Source organism: Miscanthus floridulus, chromosome 2 (assembly GCF_019320115.1).
Source record: "Miscanthus floridulus cultivar M001 chromosome 2, ASM1932011v1, whole genome shotgun sequence".
Taxonomy (NCBI): Eukaryota; Viridiplantae; Streptophyta; class Magnoliopsida; order Poales; family Poaceae; genus Miscanthus; species Miscanthus floridulus.
This window is the reverse complement of record NC_089581.1, coordinates 70,722,584-70,739,166: the sequence shown is the minus strand read 5'-3', so window position 1 is coordinate 70,739,166 and position 16,583 is coordinate 70,722,584. Positions and strand designations below refer to the sequence as shown.

At 43.4% G+C, this 16,583-nt stretch overlaps 1 protein-coding gene and 1 non-coding gene across 2 annotated transcripts; one reads left to right on the top strand and one right to left on the bottom strand.

Moving 5' to 3' along the window:
- Positions 1-3,969: 3,969 nt before the first annotated feature.
- LOC136539093 (probable glutathione S-transferase BZ2) lies at positions 3,970-4,976 on the top strand. Its single transcript, XM_066531032.1, has 2 exons — positions 3,970-4,411; positions 4,543-4,976. Exons 1-2 carry the CDS (start codon positions 4,070-4,072, stop codon positions 4,918-4,920), a joined length of 720 nt encoding a protein of 239 aa, XP_066387129.1. The 5' UTR covers positions 3,970-4,069; the 3' UTR covers positions 4,921-4,976.
- Positions 4,977-9,326: 4,350 nt separating this feature from the next.
- Positions 9,327-9,435, bottom strand: LOC136540966 (small nucleolar RNA R71). The gene has a single exon (XR_010780083.1). It is a non-coding gene; the product is annotated as a small nucleolar RNA R71 (small nucleolar RNA).
- Positions 9,436-16,583: the final 7,148 nt, after the last annotated feature.

Below are 16,583 nucleotides of genomic sequence, written 5' to 3'. Positions count from 1 at the left end.
TAGCTCCACAAATCCACCCATGAGCGAACTCATCTAGAGGATCTCCCAGGTAATTGAGGAGGTGAGGCAAGGGACTCGCACTTCTAATAGGGAGAAAGACGTGCTCACCCAAGGACTCAGAACCAAGGAGCACCCTGGTCGCACTAGAGGAACCGGTGTTGTTTCTTAGAAACTAGCATTCCCCAAAGAATCTCACACTTACCGGAGCCACTCGAGGGGTAGAGCGGATCAGGAGGCAGAGTGTTTGAGGTGACTAAAAGAGATGGAAGACAGAATGGACGCATAGATTGAGGCGACTGTTGAAGCATGAGTCCAGCAAATTTTGCTGTCCAAGGGGTCAGGAGTACCACAAAACCCTACTCCTACTACCTTTAGCCCATAGTTTAGGGGTCGCAGCAGCTGTGGATTGACCCCGCTCGATGAAGAAGATGCGAATGTGCCTCATCCAGTCGATGGCATCACTGAACCCATCAATGTCAAGTTGTACATCTGTCAGGAATGGACAAAGGACAAGGTGGCACTCGGCCAGGCCTGGCCTGCGGGAGACGGGACCATTAATGGCTGCCCAATTCCATAGGAGTATGCTCGCATCACCATTGACAGAATACTTGATAAGAAGTATAACAAGATACACATTGAGTACCTCGCAGCGGAAGACAGGCCAAAACTTGGTCATAACAAGGGCTCTCAAGTGGCCTGGCGTAAGTGCTTCATTAAGCTTGACCACCAATTGTCCTCGGATGATAAGGACGACTGCGAGTCTTTGCCCACCCGTGATGATCACTCACCATCTCCCAACAAAGATCATTCCCTCCTCATCCCTTGCCATCACCCTCGAGAAGATAGAGGTCTCCTTCTATTCCTCCTCGTCTGACTCCATCTTCATCAGCCTCGAGAAAAGAGAAGACTCCTCCTCCTCCTCCTCTTCCTCCATCTTCATCAGCCCTGGGAAAATAGAATTCTCATCGTCATCCTCCTCCTCCTCCTCCACCTCAGCCCAAAACAAGATCAAAGGCATCATCGCAGTCGCAGAAAAGGTCCTTGGATTAAAAGGCCCTTCAGTGGCAGCGTTACAAACTTGATGGAAGGAAAATTTACAGCACACATCTTGAAGGAAGATTGTGTTAGTTTCTTTAATCTCTATGCCTCACTGCGTCCATGTTTGTTGAAGTTCGAATTCGAAAGGCAAACACAAAATCAGTACGCTACAATAAGAGCCGATGAAATACACAATGAAGATTTAAGGAAGATACAGAAGTGCGTCGAAGACAACCCTGAATTAGCCATGGAAGAGGCCGCGAACATCTATTATGATGTACAAGGGACGGGAACACCGGCAATGAAGTATGAAAGGGGCAATCTTTTGGTTCTCGATGACGAGTATAAAAATTTGACAACATATATGCGCCAGTTGTATGAATATTACATGGCTCAAGCAACAGAGATGGAGGACTTTGATTTTAAGGTTATTATCCATTCACCACATGTTTTTCATTATCCTGAAGAAGAGAAGTTCGATGTCGAGTGGGTGTGCTTGTTCCAGCTATACCAGAAACGCTCTCTCGATTTACAAATGTTGATGTTGTGGACTATATAAGTACCCTACATGCACGATATTATAATTAACTACTCTCTCGAGACACAAATTGTTAACTTTTGACCAATTCTCATGATTTTATGTAGGTGTATAGCAAAATTTTGCATACTAAAAAGCAAATAGAATAACATAGGCTTCTTGGACCCCTTTCGAGTCAATGAGAAGACATGTTTAGGCCTCCATAGATGTGACATGGAAGACTTGAAAGAGAGATTGATTGCTGCTTTCGATGAATTCAAGATGAAGAACAAAACCCACATACTTATAGCCTACAACTACGAGTATGTGTTCTCGGCTTTTAACTTTATGCTTCTTTTTTCGTTAAGATTATTCGATAATTAGGATTCTGTGATTGCAGCAACCATTTCGTCTTCATTTGTATCAATCATGCTAAAAATCTGATCGAGGTGTGGGACTCGAAGAAAAAACCCATTTCATCATCTGGATGCACTGGTGGCAGTGCTGAATTAGTAAGCGGTCTTAATAACATATTATTTTCTAGTCACACATACCGCTTTCTAATGTTTCTCCTTTTAATGTTGCACAGTATCCAAAGAAGATATATCGGTGGAACGCAGGTTCCATTCAAGGTTATCGAAATAGAGGGAAAGTACCTAAAACAACCGGCGGGAAACAATGAATGCGGGTTTTATGTAATGTGGGCAATGCTTCGCTACATTGGCGGAAAATCGGAAGAAGCAGATAAGTTGGTGTGTATAATTCCTATTTCATTTATGTCTGTTAATAATTCAACAAAATGATTTATTGATTCCTCTTTGGATATCATCTTTTTTGAATGACAGCACAAGAAATATAACCACGAAAGGCTGTTAGACATGGAGATCGTCGCACTGCAATCAGAGCTGGCAAAATTTATCTTAGCCGAGGTATTGGAAAAATATGAAGTATTTTCCATTGCACAATCCGTGAAGTTTAAGGACCAGTATGGCCCAGAGCGGCTCGCTTGATTATTGTAAGAAGTCCGAGAAGCATGCTTCATCTTATCGAATAATTTCTTTTTTATTTGAGGGATCGAGATCTTGATAAGAACATTTGAACTGTAACCATAACATTTGTAATGTTTAATATTGATGGACCTGTCGTTTACGTAGCGTATATAAAGCGAAACCCGATTCCAGGAAAAAATATAAATTAAAATAAATTATAAAACAATAAAATACGAATGGACCATCACAGCTGGTTAGCAACAAACCGGCAGTGTTGTCGTAACTATCACTGCCGGTTAGAAACAAACCGACAGTATTGGCTTGCTCAACACTGCCGGCTTGAACCATGAACCGACAGTGATGGTTACGACAATACTGCCGGTTTGATCTATGAACCGACAGTGTAGGTTTGCTCAACACTGCTGGCTTGAGCCCAGAACTGACACTCTTGAAGCAGCTGTCACTGTTGGTTGAGACTACAAACCGGCAGTGTTGTTCAACTGGACACTGTCGGGTGGAGCCAGGAACTGACACTGTTGTCTGTAGATCAGTGTTGGTTTTTAAGGACCAGCGGTGATGTCAACCCCCCATCACTGCCGGTATGTCACTGTTGATTCAAAATCCGACAGTAAAAGGGGTTTTTGAACCGACAGTGATGTCCAGATCTAAGGTAGTGAAGGCTATACAGTACGTGGCCAGCTATCCAAACGTCCCCTAAAATACCTCATTAAATGCCCATCCCTTTCCCCTTTAGCTAGCTATTGGATCATCAACATGAATTTCCTCTTCATTCTCCCACAGCCTCATAGTCTTTGGCCTCTCGACAGATCATCTTCCCTCCGTTATTTTTTTGCTATAATTGCTATGTAGGCCCATCACCCTAAAGCCCACTAGACCAGCCAACAAACGACCAGAAACAAAAGAGGCAACAGCCAGCGGCCAGCACATATTTTTTTAATGTATTAGATATACGTGTCTGTGCGTCGTACCGGGTCATGATTTTTGAACTGAATCTGGACTCCGTATCGGACATGGATACGGGGCTCCCATCTTTATATCGAAACCGGGTTGGACGCAGACGTGTTGAGCTCGCGGACCCCTAGAGCAGGAATCGAAATTTGGTATCACCGAGTAGGATGATGAGGTTAGAGTCCTTTTAAGTGTAGAGAGAAGAGAGTAGAGATAGAGAATGAGATATCGTGTATACATATACTATATATATGTATATTTGGTATACTGTCACGTATTTTAGGTGTGGGCCGTGTGGCGGCCGCCAAACCTCGCCACATCGCTGGCTCCGCCCCTGCGAAGTCGTACACACCAGAATCAGTTAGCTCGCACCAACCCGCACGAGCACCGAGCGACCGGTCAATGACAAGACTCGCCGCTCCCGGCTCTCGTTTTGAAGGCGAGCCGGCCGCATCAAGCTGAGGCAGAGCACGCGAGCTTCTCAAATCCCAAGAAGAGGAGCCCAACAAAAGGCACGTCGGGACCAGCCGGACGGGCCTGCATCTCGTCGTCGTCGATGACGGCCGGGACCATGCGTGTGCTGGGCGGGGAGGTCAGCCCGTTCACGGCGCGGGCGCGCCTGGCGCTGGAGCTGCGCGGCGTGGCGTACGAGCTCCTGGACGAGCCGCTCGGGCCCAAGAAAAGCGACAGGCTCCTCGCCGCCAACCCCGTCTACGGCAAGATCCCCGTCCTGCTCCTCCCCGACGGCCGCGCCATATGCGAGTCCGCCGTCATCGTCCAGTACGTCGAGGACGTCGCGCGCGGAAGCGGCGGCGCCGAGGCTGGCGGCCTGCTGCTGCCGGATGACCCCTACGAGCGCGCCATGCACCGCTTCTGGACCGTCTTTATCGACGACAAGGTGAGCACCGACCACCGAGCAGAGCACATAATTATCTGCTAGCACATTTGTTGTCGGGCGCCTTGTTCCCGCCGGAGACGGCGCGTGTCTTTTAACAGTAACATGCAACTGCTGTGGCTTAATTTCTGCAGTTTTGGCCGGCGCTGGACGCCGTCTCGCTGGCGCCGACCAAGGACGCACGCGTGCAGGCCGTGGTAGACACCCGCGCCGCGCTAAACCGCCTGGAGGAGGCGTTCAAGGACCGCAGCAACGGCGCGGCTTTCTTCTCCGGCCGCGACACGGCGCCGGGCCTCCTGGACCTGGCCCTCGGCTGCTTCCTGCCGGCGCTCAGATCCTGCGAGCGCCTCCACGGCCTTTCCCTCATGGACGCGTCCACGACGCCGCTCCTGGACGGGTGGAGCCGACGCTTCGCCGCGCACCCCGCAGCCAAGCGCATCCTGCCGGACACGGACAAGGTGGTGCAGTTCACGAGGTTCCTCCAGGCAAAGTTCGGGGTCCACGAGTCCTAAATAATTTTCACTGCGTATAAATAAATGGAATAAAGTTGTCAATGCATATTTTGAAATTTGCTTGCAACAAAGTCGGTAGATGCTTGTAAACAGAAATCGTCATGGTCACTTTCCGTTTCCAAAGGTGGGATTGGCAGTCTAACCCTATGCGAATAAAAACTTATGCAACACCGACAACTCAATAACTGTTTGGAACACATAAACTTTTTAGGAAACATACATAAATTTCACATAAATCAATTCATGGAAATAAGAATCACGTAAGAATTTCTATGTACTCTCTCTATTCTAAATAGTACACTTAGCTTTGTCTAAGCCAAACTTTTTCTAACTTTAATGAGGTTTACAAAAAAAAATGCATCAACATGCACAATATCAAATTGGTCTCATCAAATTGTCCATGGACTATGTCTTCATCATGCACTTTATTTGAAATTATGGACATGAAAAATAGCAATACATACCTAGAACATTCTAGAAGATCGTAATAACATTATACCTTTGCCACATATGGACAAAATCATCTTCATGACAAACAAAGGGAAAAATAGAATAAGCAATCAAGCTTCATGGCGAATTTAAGAAAATTCTACAAGGCTTTGGAGACTGAAGACTAGACATTTTTCATACATAATAAAGACAAGAACATGACAAAGTCTAGAATAACATAGAACGTATTATATTTAGATCACCATGATATATCGAGAAGTATAGAATATTCTAAAATTAAGATATTTTGTGTGGATTGTTTAGATGGTTGTCACTTGACACCAATCGAACTGTTGCCTACAACTATATACTATCTTTATTACACACTGATACTTAAGATACAATTGGACTGAAGTGAGTAGTTCGTGCATCAATCACATTTCCAAATCATTTTGAGCCACGCTTAGGGCCAGCCCTAGTGGACCTAGCCTGAATCCACTCTGGTACATAATGCGTTTCTTAAGGTGGCGTTTGGATAGAACCTAGGAAAGGAAAAGGCAAATGGGTAGGGATCGGAAGAGGTGGATACGGGGTAGGAATATAAGACTTCAAACCCATACCCTTGTTTGGCATGAGTGGGATAGGGAATGGAAATAAAATTTTTAGTGACCATATTCAGAACAAAGAATAAACCATCACAAAGCTATAGCTCACTACTGATCAATCGCTTGGCATGTAAATAAAATAAATGCGCAAAGGCTAAAAACAAGTTTTTTGAAGCATCGATTTATTAAGGCATACATGCATACACTCAATCTGTACATATTGCAGTGCCAACAAATTTCCACCCAGATGCCAAGTGTCTGGAAATCATCATCTGACTTGAGCAACAAAGTATACAACTTACCAAAATATATAGAGTTCCAGCAAGACTCCTAGTAACTGGAAGTCACCTTTGTTTCTGACTTCACAACACTAAAATATACAGCTTACCACCATGCAGTGAGAACACAATCTCCACTGGATTCCATGTGATTGCAACTGACATGGAATTTTTGACTACACATAACAAAATATACAGATGACCACCATGCAAAAAGAAAGTTCATAGTTTTGGTCAACCATGGTTGACCACTTCCACTAACTTGGAGTTTAGTGTGCTACTTATATACTACACAAAAGGGATTACACGATCTCATATGCATGACTAAATTATAGCTTCTTTTTAGATTTTTTCAGGACTTGCTGAGCAAACTCAGATTTGAATTCATCTAGAGTAGTAAAGAACAGATTCACCCTTTCCTCGTTCTGACCAATTATTAGAGCAGCTTTCACGATTTGATCTAAAGTAAACTCAGTAAACTTTGTAAGCACGGCAAACAATTGCTCCCTCCTTTTCAGCAGTTCGCTTTTCAGCCTCAAGTTCATGGGTAAATGCAGACTGCAGTGGATTCATAGCCTCTGCATTGGCTGCTTCGACTTGCACAAGACTATTGAGTGCTTTAGAAATATTAGAAAACTCCGATGCAAACATGTCATCACCTAGAAACACCCTCTTACGGCAGGCTTCAGATTTAATTCCACTTGTAGGGATGCTACCATGGGATGATGGTTGTGAATGGGAGTCAACTGCATTTTCAAACTGGTGGGTTGCTTCAGTCACATTTCCTGAGGATAGTTCTTCATGCATTTCAAACTGATCTCCAGGGCCTTTAGCCTTCACTCCTTTTGCGGCTCGGACCACCTTCTTCGGGAAGCAACTTCTTGAGGCCAAGGGTGCCTTTGGTGGGTCTCTTGTATGGATGTGCGCGCCCGATCTTGCCTCCACCGCTGGGTGCAACGGACCTCTTTGTTGACCCATGGATTGCTTCGCTCTCCTTCCCTTTGGGTGGCAAGATAGTGTTGACGGTCGATAATGTCAACTATAATCTATTAAAATAATATATAATTATATTTAAAATCAATCATCAATATAGGACTAGTGATTTGAAGCTAACTATTTCCATAAATTTTGGTGATTTTATAATTACAGAGAATTTATCTAGAAAACAGGCTAAAGCAGGCCATATTATCGTAAGAGATCAGAACCAATCGTGACGGAACCAACTCTACTGGGCCTTAAACCATCATTCACAGGCCAGAGAAGGAGCACCACGTGGATGGGGGCCATGGTGGGGTCAGCCGACCCCACCTACATATAGGTCGGTCGACCTCCCCGGCCCCACCTATCGGCGCTACGGTTTCTCCACCGACCTTGAGGATTAATCTCCACTCTTGATTCAAGTCGGTTTGATCCAATGGTGGGCATAATAATTGGTGAGGATTGATGACGTGGAGATTGTTTGCTCCCTACTCAATCCTCCCTATAAAAGGACCCCCAGACCCCCTCCGGGAAGGCACTCAAATTCATTCAAGTTAACTCAGAACTCAGAATTGAGAGAACACCGAAGAACTCAAGAGAGAAGAGCTCCACATACATTCATAGCATAGTTTAGTTTAGTTTAGTTAGATCAAGTAGAGTCGAGCCACTGCTTGGGATTCTAGATCTAGTCATTGGAGGCTTGGTATAGCTCTTGTATCCTTTATATTTATCTACTTGATGACATTATTCTTCATTTATATTAATATCTTGGTTATTATGTTCTTAGTATATATTGAGTTTATGCTTGGTATAATTAGAATTAGCATTATATCTATGCTTTGGTTCACAGAGCGCCCGACTCAGTGTTCGAACAGGTTGGGTAGCCAGATCATGTGTAAGTGTGGTGCTTATACATTATCTTGCTAGTGGAGGTGTACTATACTTTGGGAAGTGGTGGATTTATGTGGCAGTGACCTAATTAGATCCTTTGTAGTCCACTCTCTGGGTGTATGTTTAGCAGGACCAATGATCACTATAGAGAAGTCTATTACTATATGCTTGTCTATAGATGATGTCCCCTGGTATAAATACAAGTTAAGTCTATTAATATTGAGTATATACAACGACATATATTGTTTTGGCTTGTAATTAAGATAACTTAGGAATTTAACTCACTTGCATTCTAATTAAACTAACTATTGCTTTATAGGAGTCTCTCTGAGTATTTATACTTATCATATATATTATATCATTTGATTTACCCCTATCTAAGAGTATGTGTGTTAGTCCATTGGTTCATCAAAAGTATAAGTTATCAATCTCTTATTGCCACCATCTTTCCCAGTGGTAAAATATAAATAACGATACCTGAAATGCTCCTGGTAAAATGCTACAATGGTATTTCTGTGCACTTGCAGAATTTCTTATTTTCTTATGCACTTTATCAAATACCAACAAGCATTTTTGGCACCATTGCCAGAGAATGAAAGGCATAAGGCAATTAAAAGAATTGATCAACTTATACTTATTGGTGTACCAAAACTATTCACCACTGCTCTAGCAGGCTTATCCTTATTTTCTATTTATTTTATATTATATCCAGGGTAGTGCATGACCGGATTCAACATTCCTGCAAATTTTATTGAAAATCTAGAATCTCTTATCAAGAAGAGCAAGAAGAGTAAGACCGGAGAAGCATCAACTTCTCAATCAAACCAATCAGGAGGAAGCTCAACACTAGTTTCTGAAGCCATGGCTGACAAGACTCTCCGTTAATTCTCTGCTCCGAGCATCGTAAATATTTGCACTAGACTGACAGTGAACACGGGAGAAAATTCATTTGAACTCAAGCCAGCTCTCATCAACATGGTGCAAGCTAGCCAATTCTGTGGAAAGGCACATGAAGATGCAAGTGCTCATCTTCAGCACTTTCTAGAAATTTGCAGCACATTTACTATCAAAGGAGTCACTCGAGATGTCATGTTACTTTGTCTCTTTCCATTCTCACTCTTGGGAAAGGCGAAGCAATGGTTCTACGCCAACAAATATAGCATCAATACATGGGGAAAGTGCTCCACTGCATTTTTAGCAAAGTTGTTTCCAATGGGGAAAACCAATGCTCTACGTGGAAGAAATTCAAGCTTTCAACAGCAACATGATGAATCAATTCCTGAAGCTAGGGAACGTTTTCAAGAATACATTTCAGAATGTCCTTATCATGGGATGGAGAATTGGTTACTCATGCAGACTTTCTACCACGGGTTGACCAATAGTGCCCGTGAAAATATGGATGTTGCTGCTGGAGGATCATTTTTATCGCTTACAATTACCAATGCAACAGCTTTGATAGAGAAAATGGTTTCAAACCTAGGCTGGTCAGAAGATTTTCTTCAACCATCTCAACACTACAAAAGAGGAGGAGGAATGCACACACTTATGGAAGTAGATATGTTGTCTGCTAAGATGGATTTCCTCATGACGAGACTTGAAAATCAACCCAATGAAAATCATGATGTGATGCAAGTCTATGATTCACATATGACGTGTGAAGTATGTGGAAACACTGGACATTCGGGTAACAATTGTCCTGAGACACAAGAGGATGTGAATTTCATCAACAATAATTCTAATGAATATCATCCTCAGCAACAAGGACAAGGGTGAAATCAACAATCAAGGCCTAGTTATCAAGGTAATTATCAAGGTAACTATAAAGGTAATAACTTCAATAATTCTTTTAATCAACCATCCTTGAAAAATCTACTTTTTGGACAAGCTAAAATTAATGACAATATTTCTAGAAAGCTTGTTTCTAATGATAAGATCTTAGAAAGCATAAATAATAAGTTGGAGAGTTTCTCATCTACTATAAAGAATCAGCTTAGCTTTAATAAAATGCTAGAATCACAAATAGCTCAGCTTGCTGCTGCTATCCCCCAAACAAGAAAGGTAAGTGACGATGCCATACTCCTAGAAATTCCGACTACCGGATATGCTGGCTACCGAATCCATACCGAAGAAGACCCGAAGCCTCACGACTCACCCATTCAAGGAAGCATATCTCAAGATCACGCCAAGACTCTGATGTAGCATCCGGTTTTAAGAACAAAACCAGATACGCACCATATGTGAGCCCAGGAAATCAAATCTCACATATAGCTACAAATAAGGGTAATATCAAAAGACAATGCTTAAATACATAGCGTATTAGTATAAAGATTATAACCTCAGATAGCAAACAGCGGAAAGACAACTCTGATCTTCAGGCGAAGACTCCAATCCATAGGGACAACTGACTGGTTGATCACAAGCCTAATTCCTCCATACTCTAGCAATCTGGTACCCATCCAGGATTTTTATCCAAATATTTGAAAATAAAGCAAACGTAAGTACATGTCGTACTCAACAAATATAACATGGGGTTCATGAGGCTCAAAAGGCGAACACTAGTTTACTGTGATTAGCTTTTAATTGTCACGATTTTAGTAATTGAGTAGCAACAAGTTTATCCACAAGCCCATGTAAACACATGATTAGGTAAACATGAATAATAAATAGCATAAACAGTTAACCGTTAGTGAGCATCTTCATCATCCATATCATTAGTGTCCATCGTCTATTCCGTAAGGGTTCTAAGGCCGCTCATGACCGTGAGCACGGCTGATATACCAGTTTTACACTCTACAGAGGTTGTACACTTTCACTGTGAGTCGTGATTTACCCTTTCGCCCGAGGTGATCAGCCTCTTGACCCACTACCAAGGAAGGTCGGTAGGGTTCACTATAAAGCCTTTCAAAGGTTCATCTAACAAGTTAGGGCAATTAGATTCACTCGGCAAATAGATGTAGAGCCCCCCTTCCCGATAGCACATTGACACACAGCCTATACACATGGGGACAGAGGCCGCACTATACCTGATTCGACAAGCCATTCTTACGCCAATAAAGGTAACCACTAACAAGCTAGAAAATATCCTCATACTGAACTAAAGCCAGAGCCATATAGCCCTCACAGTTGTACTATAAGTCCCGGATGATCACTTACATGTAAGTCCTTAGGGAGAGGAATCTAGAGCACCATAAAATAGCCCAATACTCTAGCCCCCTTGTTTCATGTTGCTAAAAAGCATCTTTTAATGTTTATTGCATATTCCATTAGTCAAGTTACAAGATCATGGTTGTAGTTGAGCACTAGCAAAGCTACCCAATGCAATAACCCAAAGGTATTAAGGAATCCAAGATATCAAGTAGCTAGGAAAATTACTACGGTTGCCAAGATAGACACATGCAGCATGAATTAAATGATTAAAGGTGTATAGGACAACAAGGAAGATCCCATGCTATACTTGTCTTATAACACCGATCCTTCGATAAGCTTTAATCTTCAACGCTCTTCTTCTTCTTGATCACCACGTATATCTCACCGACTAGACGTAATCATAAAGCACCACACAAACATCCGTACAATCATACACGAAGCAACAATAGATCTAAATTAGAACAGTACACCAAATATAAAATCAAGATAAAAAGTTTGTAAAACGAATCTACGTCTCGCTACGAACACACAGACGCAAAAAAAACACTCTAATCGAAGCTACGGTGAAAAAGATACATCTACCGAAAGATTTGCTCATAGGAGAAAATATAAAACTATTAGCTTCATGTGTTTTAAATATATAAAAACATATATAAGATATTTCATAGAGATTATAATTTAAGTCAAATTTAGATTTGATTTATAAAACTAAAGTGAAACAAATCATATTCTATTTATAAAATCCAGTTGCATAATTGTTATTTAAGATATGATTCAAACCATGAAATTCTAGTATTAGTGACATGATAAACACGATTACTAACGCGTAGATCTTGACGCTATGAATCTAACGCAACTTGGATGGACTAAAACGGATCTAAGACGCAGAAGATATGATTTAAATAAGATTTCTTTTAATCGAATAATAGATTAAATCTAATCACGAATTTAAAAGTTAAAAACATACTGAACAGTAGTATGAACACGTAGATTATGAAATTACGAACCTAACGCAATTTGAACGGATCAAATCGAAGTTAAAACGGAAAAGTTATGGCCAAAACAAAATCAGTGGCAATTCTGTAAATAGATGAAAACGTATTTTAAACTTAACCGAAACAAAATGCGCTTTCAAATGAAGAAAACAAAATCTGTAAACATATTTTGGACTGCGGGTTTATTTTTCGAAAATACAGGGTCTCTTTAACAAAAAGAACAACGAAGGGGTATATTTTAATCTGGGTCATCGATGGCTCAGGATGATGTGTATTTCTATTGTATTTCTGGATTTATTTTTCCAGAGGAAAACGGCCATAAATATGAGTGATGTCACCATGACGTCAACAAGCTAACAAGCAAATTGATTCACGGCGACGCATGCACGGCCGGCTACTTGCTCGCCGGAGTTCATGGAATCAAGTTCCAGACCTTGGTTTTTAATGGGAAAAGAACAGAGAGGTAGAGGGGACTATGGAAAACTCACCAAGGGACTTAAGATTGGCGGTGAGATCATGGCAACGGCATGGGGCTTGGCGAGACGGAAGGCGACTTCCTGCTATGTAAGTTCGGCGACCGGGTGAGCAGCCCAGAAAGCAAGGAGAAACAATACGGATCGGGGAGATCTACTACCACCAAGTGATGCTCGGGAACTTGCTCGGATCAATGGAGAGGCTTCCGACGATGGTCACAGCTGCGGCGGCGGATGACTGGCTCCTCGGCGAAACCTGGACGGCGGCGCTAGCTAGCTCGGGGCTGTTCGGCGTCTCGGCGAGATCAGATGCGACCCTGGAGCTTGGATTGGGGAGGCACAGGCGCGGGCATCCGGTTTATATGGGGCAGAGGCGGCTTGCAGCACGAGACAACGGCGCGGGGCGGAACAAGCACGGACTCCTTTGGCGACGGAGTGTCCGTGTTGGACACGAGCTTGGGAAGACGATGCTAACGCGCGGGCCCGAGGCGGCGGTGACACAAGGCGTGGGGGAACCGGGCTATCAGTGAACCAAAGAGAGAAGGCCATGCGGGCGCAGCTGCCGCTGGACGGGCCTCGGCGAACTGGGCCTGCGGCCGAATAGAGAGAAGAGAGGAAGTGAGGGAACGCATGGCGTGGGCAGCTGGGCCACGACGCTGGGCCGGTGCAGAAGGAGGAGATGGACCGACGCGTAGAAGTGGGCCGAAGCCAAGGCGAGGAAAATGGGCCAGCACAGAGAGCAGAACAGGCCGGCACAGAGGGGAGAAGAAGAGAGTGAGTTTTCCTTTTTTCCATTTTTTCTATCTTGTTTTGAAAACCAATTTCAAATGTAAGCCAAATAGAGTTTTGAATATACTTTTCAACTCAAATAAAAATGAGCCATCTTGGTAGGTTTTCTGAAAATAAATTATACAACTTTTTAAATCCTTTTATTTCCAAATTTTCTTTTCTTTTTTTTTCTTTTACTTCAAAGCCATTTTCATTTACAAAAGCAATTTTAACTATTTTAAATTTTCAATCAAAACCACTCAACCAAATACATCAAATGCAAGGGCATGTATGCACAAACATGTTGCTAATCCTTATGATAAATTTTAAGTTAATGAAAAATTTTACTTTCCTATATTTTATGAGCACAAAATTCCAAATTAACTCATTTTAGCTCTATTTCCAAAAATTCAAAATTTAGGGTGTTACATCTGACTATGTCACGGCTAAGTAGCTTGTAGGGCAAGTAGGCCTTAGATATAAATAGCTAGCCATACCTCCTGTTGTAATCATCGAAACTCTCATATACATAGCCATCTTGTAATCGCCATCTCGCTATTCGACGAGATCGTGATACAAACAAGTAGCAACTGGACGTATGGCTTTTACACGCTTCCCAATGATCCAAACATGTATAAATCTCATGTCTCAATTGTGATTATTCTTTTTACCAAGCGAGTTCCTCTAAGAACCGAATATCTACCGGTAAAAAACACCGACAGAGTCACACCAAGTAGGGGGATTTCATGCAAAAGATTGATCATGCCGATTATCAGTGGAGTTTGGTATGCCGATCCGACGTGTTCCGACGTCGAGGCATTACCTACCTTAGCCAAATGTGAGATCATGGGTGATTACCACTCAGGGCTTCAAATCTATTCGCCATCCTATAACATGCCACCAACTATCCACTTTGAAAGTTTGGTATTCGAGCATGATGGAGATTTCAATCTCAAGTGGATGGGAATCGATGATCCCGATCTCACTCACGCTGGAGACACCCAACTGAAGAGGAGATGAACGACAAAACCGCTCAACTTGATCTAGACTTTGAGGACTCACAAGATGAGATTAATCCTTTCAAAAGTTGTCGAATCTACATGGCTAGTCATGATCAGGCTCTAGCAGATGAGGTTGGGTCATCGGCCACCCGACCACCTCCATGTCTCAGCAATGTGCCAACGCTCAATACGGTTCCATCGTGGGCGGTGACCCAGTCAACCCTGGCTCCAAGGAATCTAATTTCTGACTTCCTAGCAGCATAGGAAGACAACATTTAGCTCAGAATGATCCTAGGCACAATAGGGGCTCTAGCAGAAGAGGGTACACCTTTGGCAAAAATCATCGAACAAGCGCAAGATCTGGCTATCCCGATGAAACAGCGTATCGATGCCAAGGCAGTCTAATCCCAATCTCACTCTAGAGGTCGCAATCCTCCTCCCAAGAGATCTAATCAATCGGTAGGAAACCGCTATCAACCAAGGCGAGGTCGAGATCTACGGCGTGAACTTGAGATGCATCGCAAAGGCTGCAATGCTCGAGAAACCATCAATGTTAACAAGGCTCAGAATAGGAATTACTCGGTCACCCCCTATTCAGTATTCATGCACAGGCTACGCCAGGTGGTTTGGCCTGACAAATTCCATCCTGGGGCCATTGAAAAATACGATGGGACTACCAACCCCAAGGAGTGGATTCAGATCTACTCTATGGTGATCAAGGCAGCATCAGGTGATGAACATGTAAAGGCCAATTACCTACCAACTGTCCTTCAAGGTTCTGCCTGAACTTGGCTGATGAATCTGCCCGAGTGCACAGTACAATCTTGGGACCATCTGCGCCAGCTATTTGAAGCCAACTTTCATTCAACAATCACCCAGGCCATGAGGACGATCTATTCGCTTGTGTTTAGAAGCCCAATGAGCATCTTCGGGACTTCATCCGTAGATTCAGCGAGATCCGTAACACAATCCCTGACATGAGTGAAGATTGGGTGATCGTGGATTTCAAGCAAGGGTGCAAGGATGAGCGAACTATGGAGAAGCTTGCCACCAAGAACCCGAAGATGGTTGCTGAACTCTACAAGATCCTCGATGCAATGGCAAAGGCGGCTGACGCCCGAGCACGGGTGCATGGACAGTCTGACTTAGAGGACAAGAAGCGCAAGACCAGAGAAACTGAAGTCCTTGTTACCGCAAAGCGAAAGGCTCCACCTCGACACCAAGGTAAACCTGAAGACCTTCCTGCATATTGCCTTGTTCACCATTCTACCAAGCACAACTTTGTGGAGTGCTTGGTCTACAAGAAGCAGAAGCAGGAGGAGGAACAGGCATGCAAGCCAGAGGGTCTTGTCAGGCAAGAGCCTCCTAGATGACGAGCTGACCCCCATGATGATGACGATCCGATCATCTTGGGGGACAACAAGATCACCATAATCTATGGAGGCATGGCTACAACAGCCTCCAAGACCAAGTTAAAGTCGGTCGAGCGCTAGATGAATAGCACCCAGCCCTCAAAAAAAAAAGCTCAAGTGGTCAAAGGTACCGATACAGCTCGATATTCAGGATCACTCATTAAATCTTTACGATGGTCCATTGCTTCCGCTGATCATTAAACCCTACATCGGGAATTACAAGGTCGGTCGAACCTTAATTGACAGTGGCAGCAGCCTCAATCTGCTCTTTGCAAATGCGTATGACAACTTGGGGTTGCCCAGAAACCGTCTCCTCCTGGTCAAAGAGCCCTTCTATGGGATAATGCTGGGCATGTTAGCGTACCCTCTCGGGAGAATCGACCTACAAGTTACCTTTAAAGAAGGTGGGAACACTAGGTCCAAATTCCTCACATTCGAGGTCATAGACTTCGAGTCAGCATATAACTGCATCTTGGGTCGGCCAGTCTTGAAGAAATTCATGGCAGTCGCTCATTTTACTTACTTGGTACTTAAGTTACCGGTCCCTATGGTCCGATGACTATACATGGTGATCGCAAAGGGTGCTGTTGCCTATGATATGAAGACCCTTGACATGATCAGGCAGTATAAGCAAGTTCCAGCAAACCCAAAAGAACCACTAGTCAAACAGTACAAGACCGCCACAC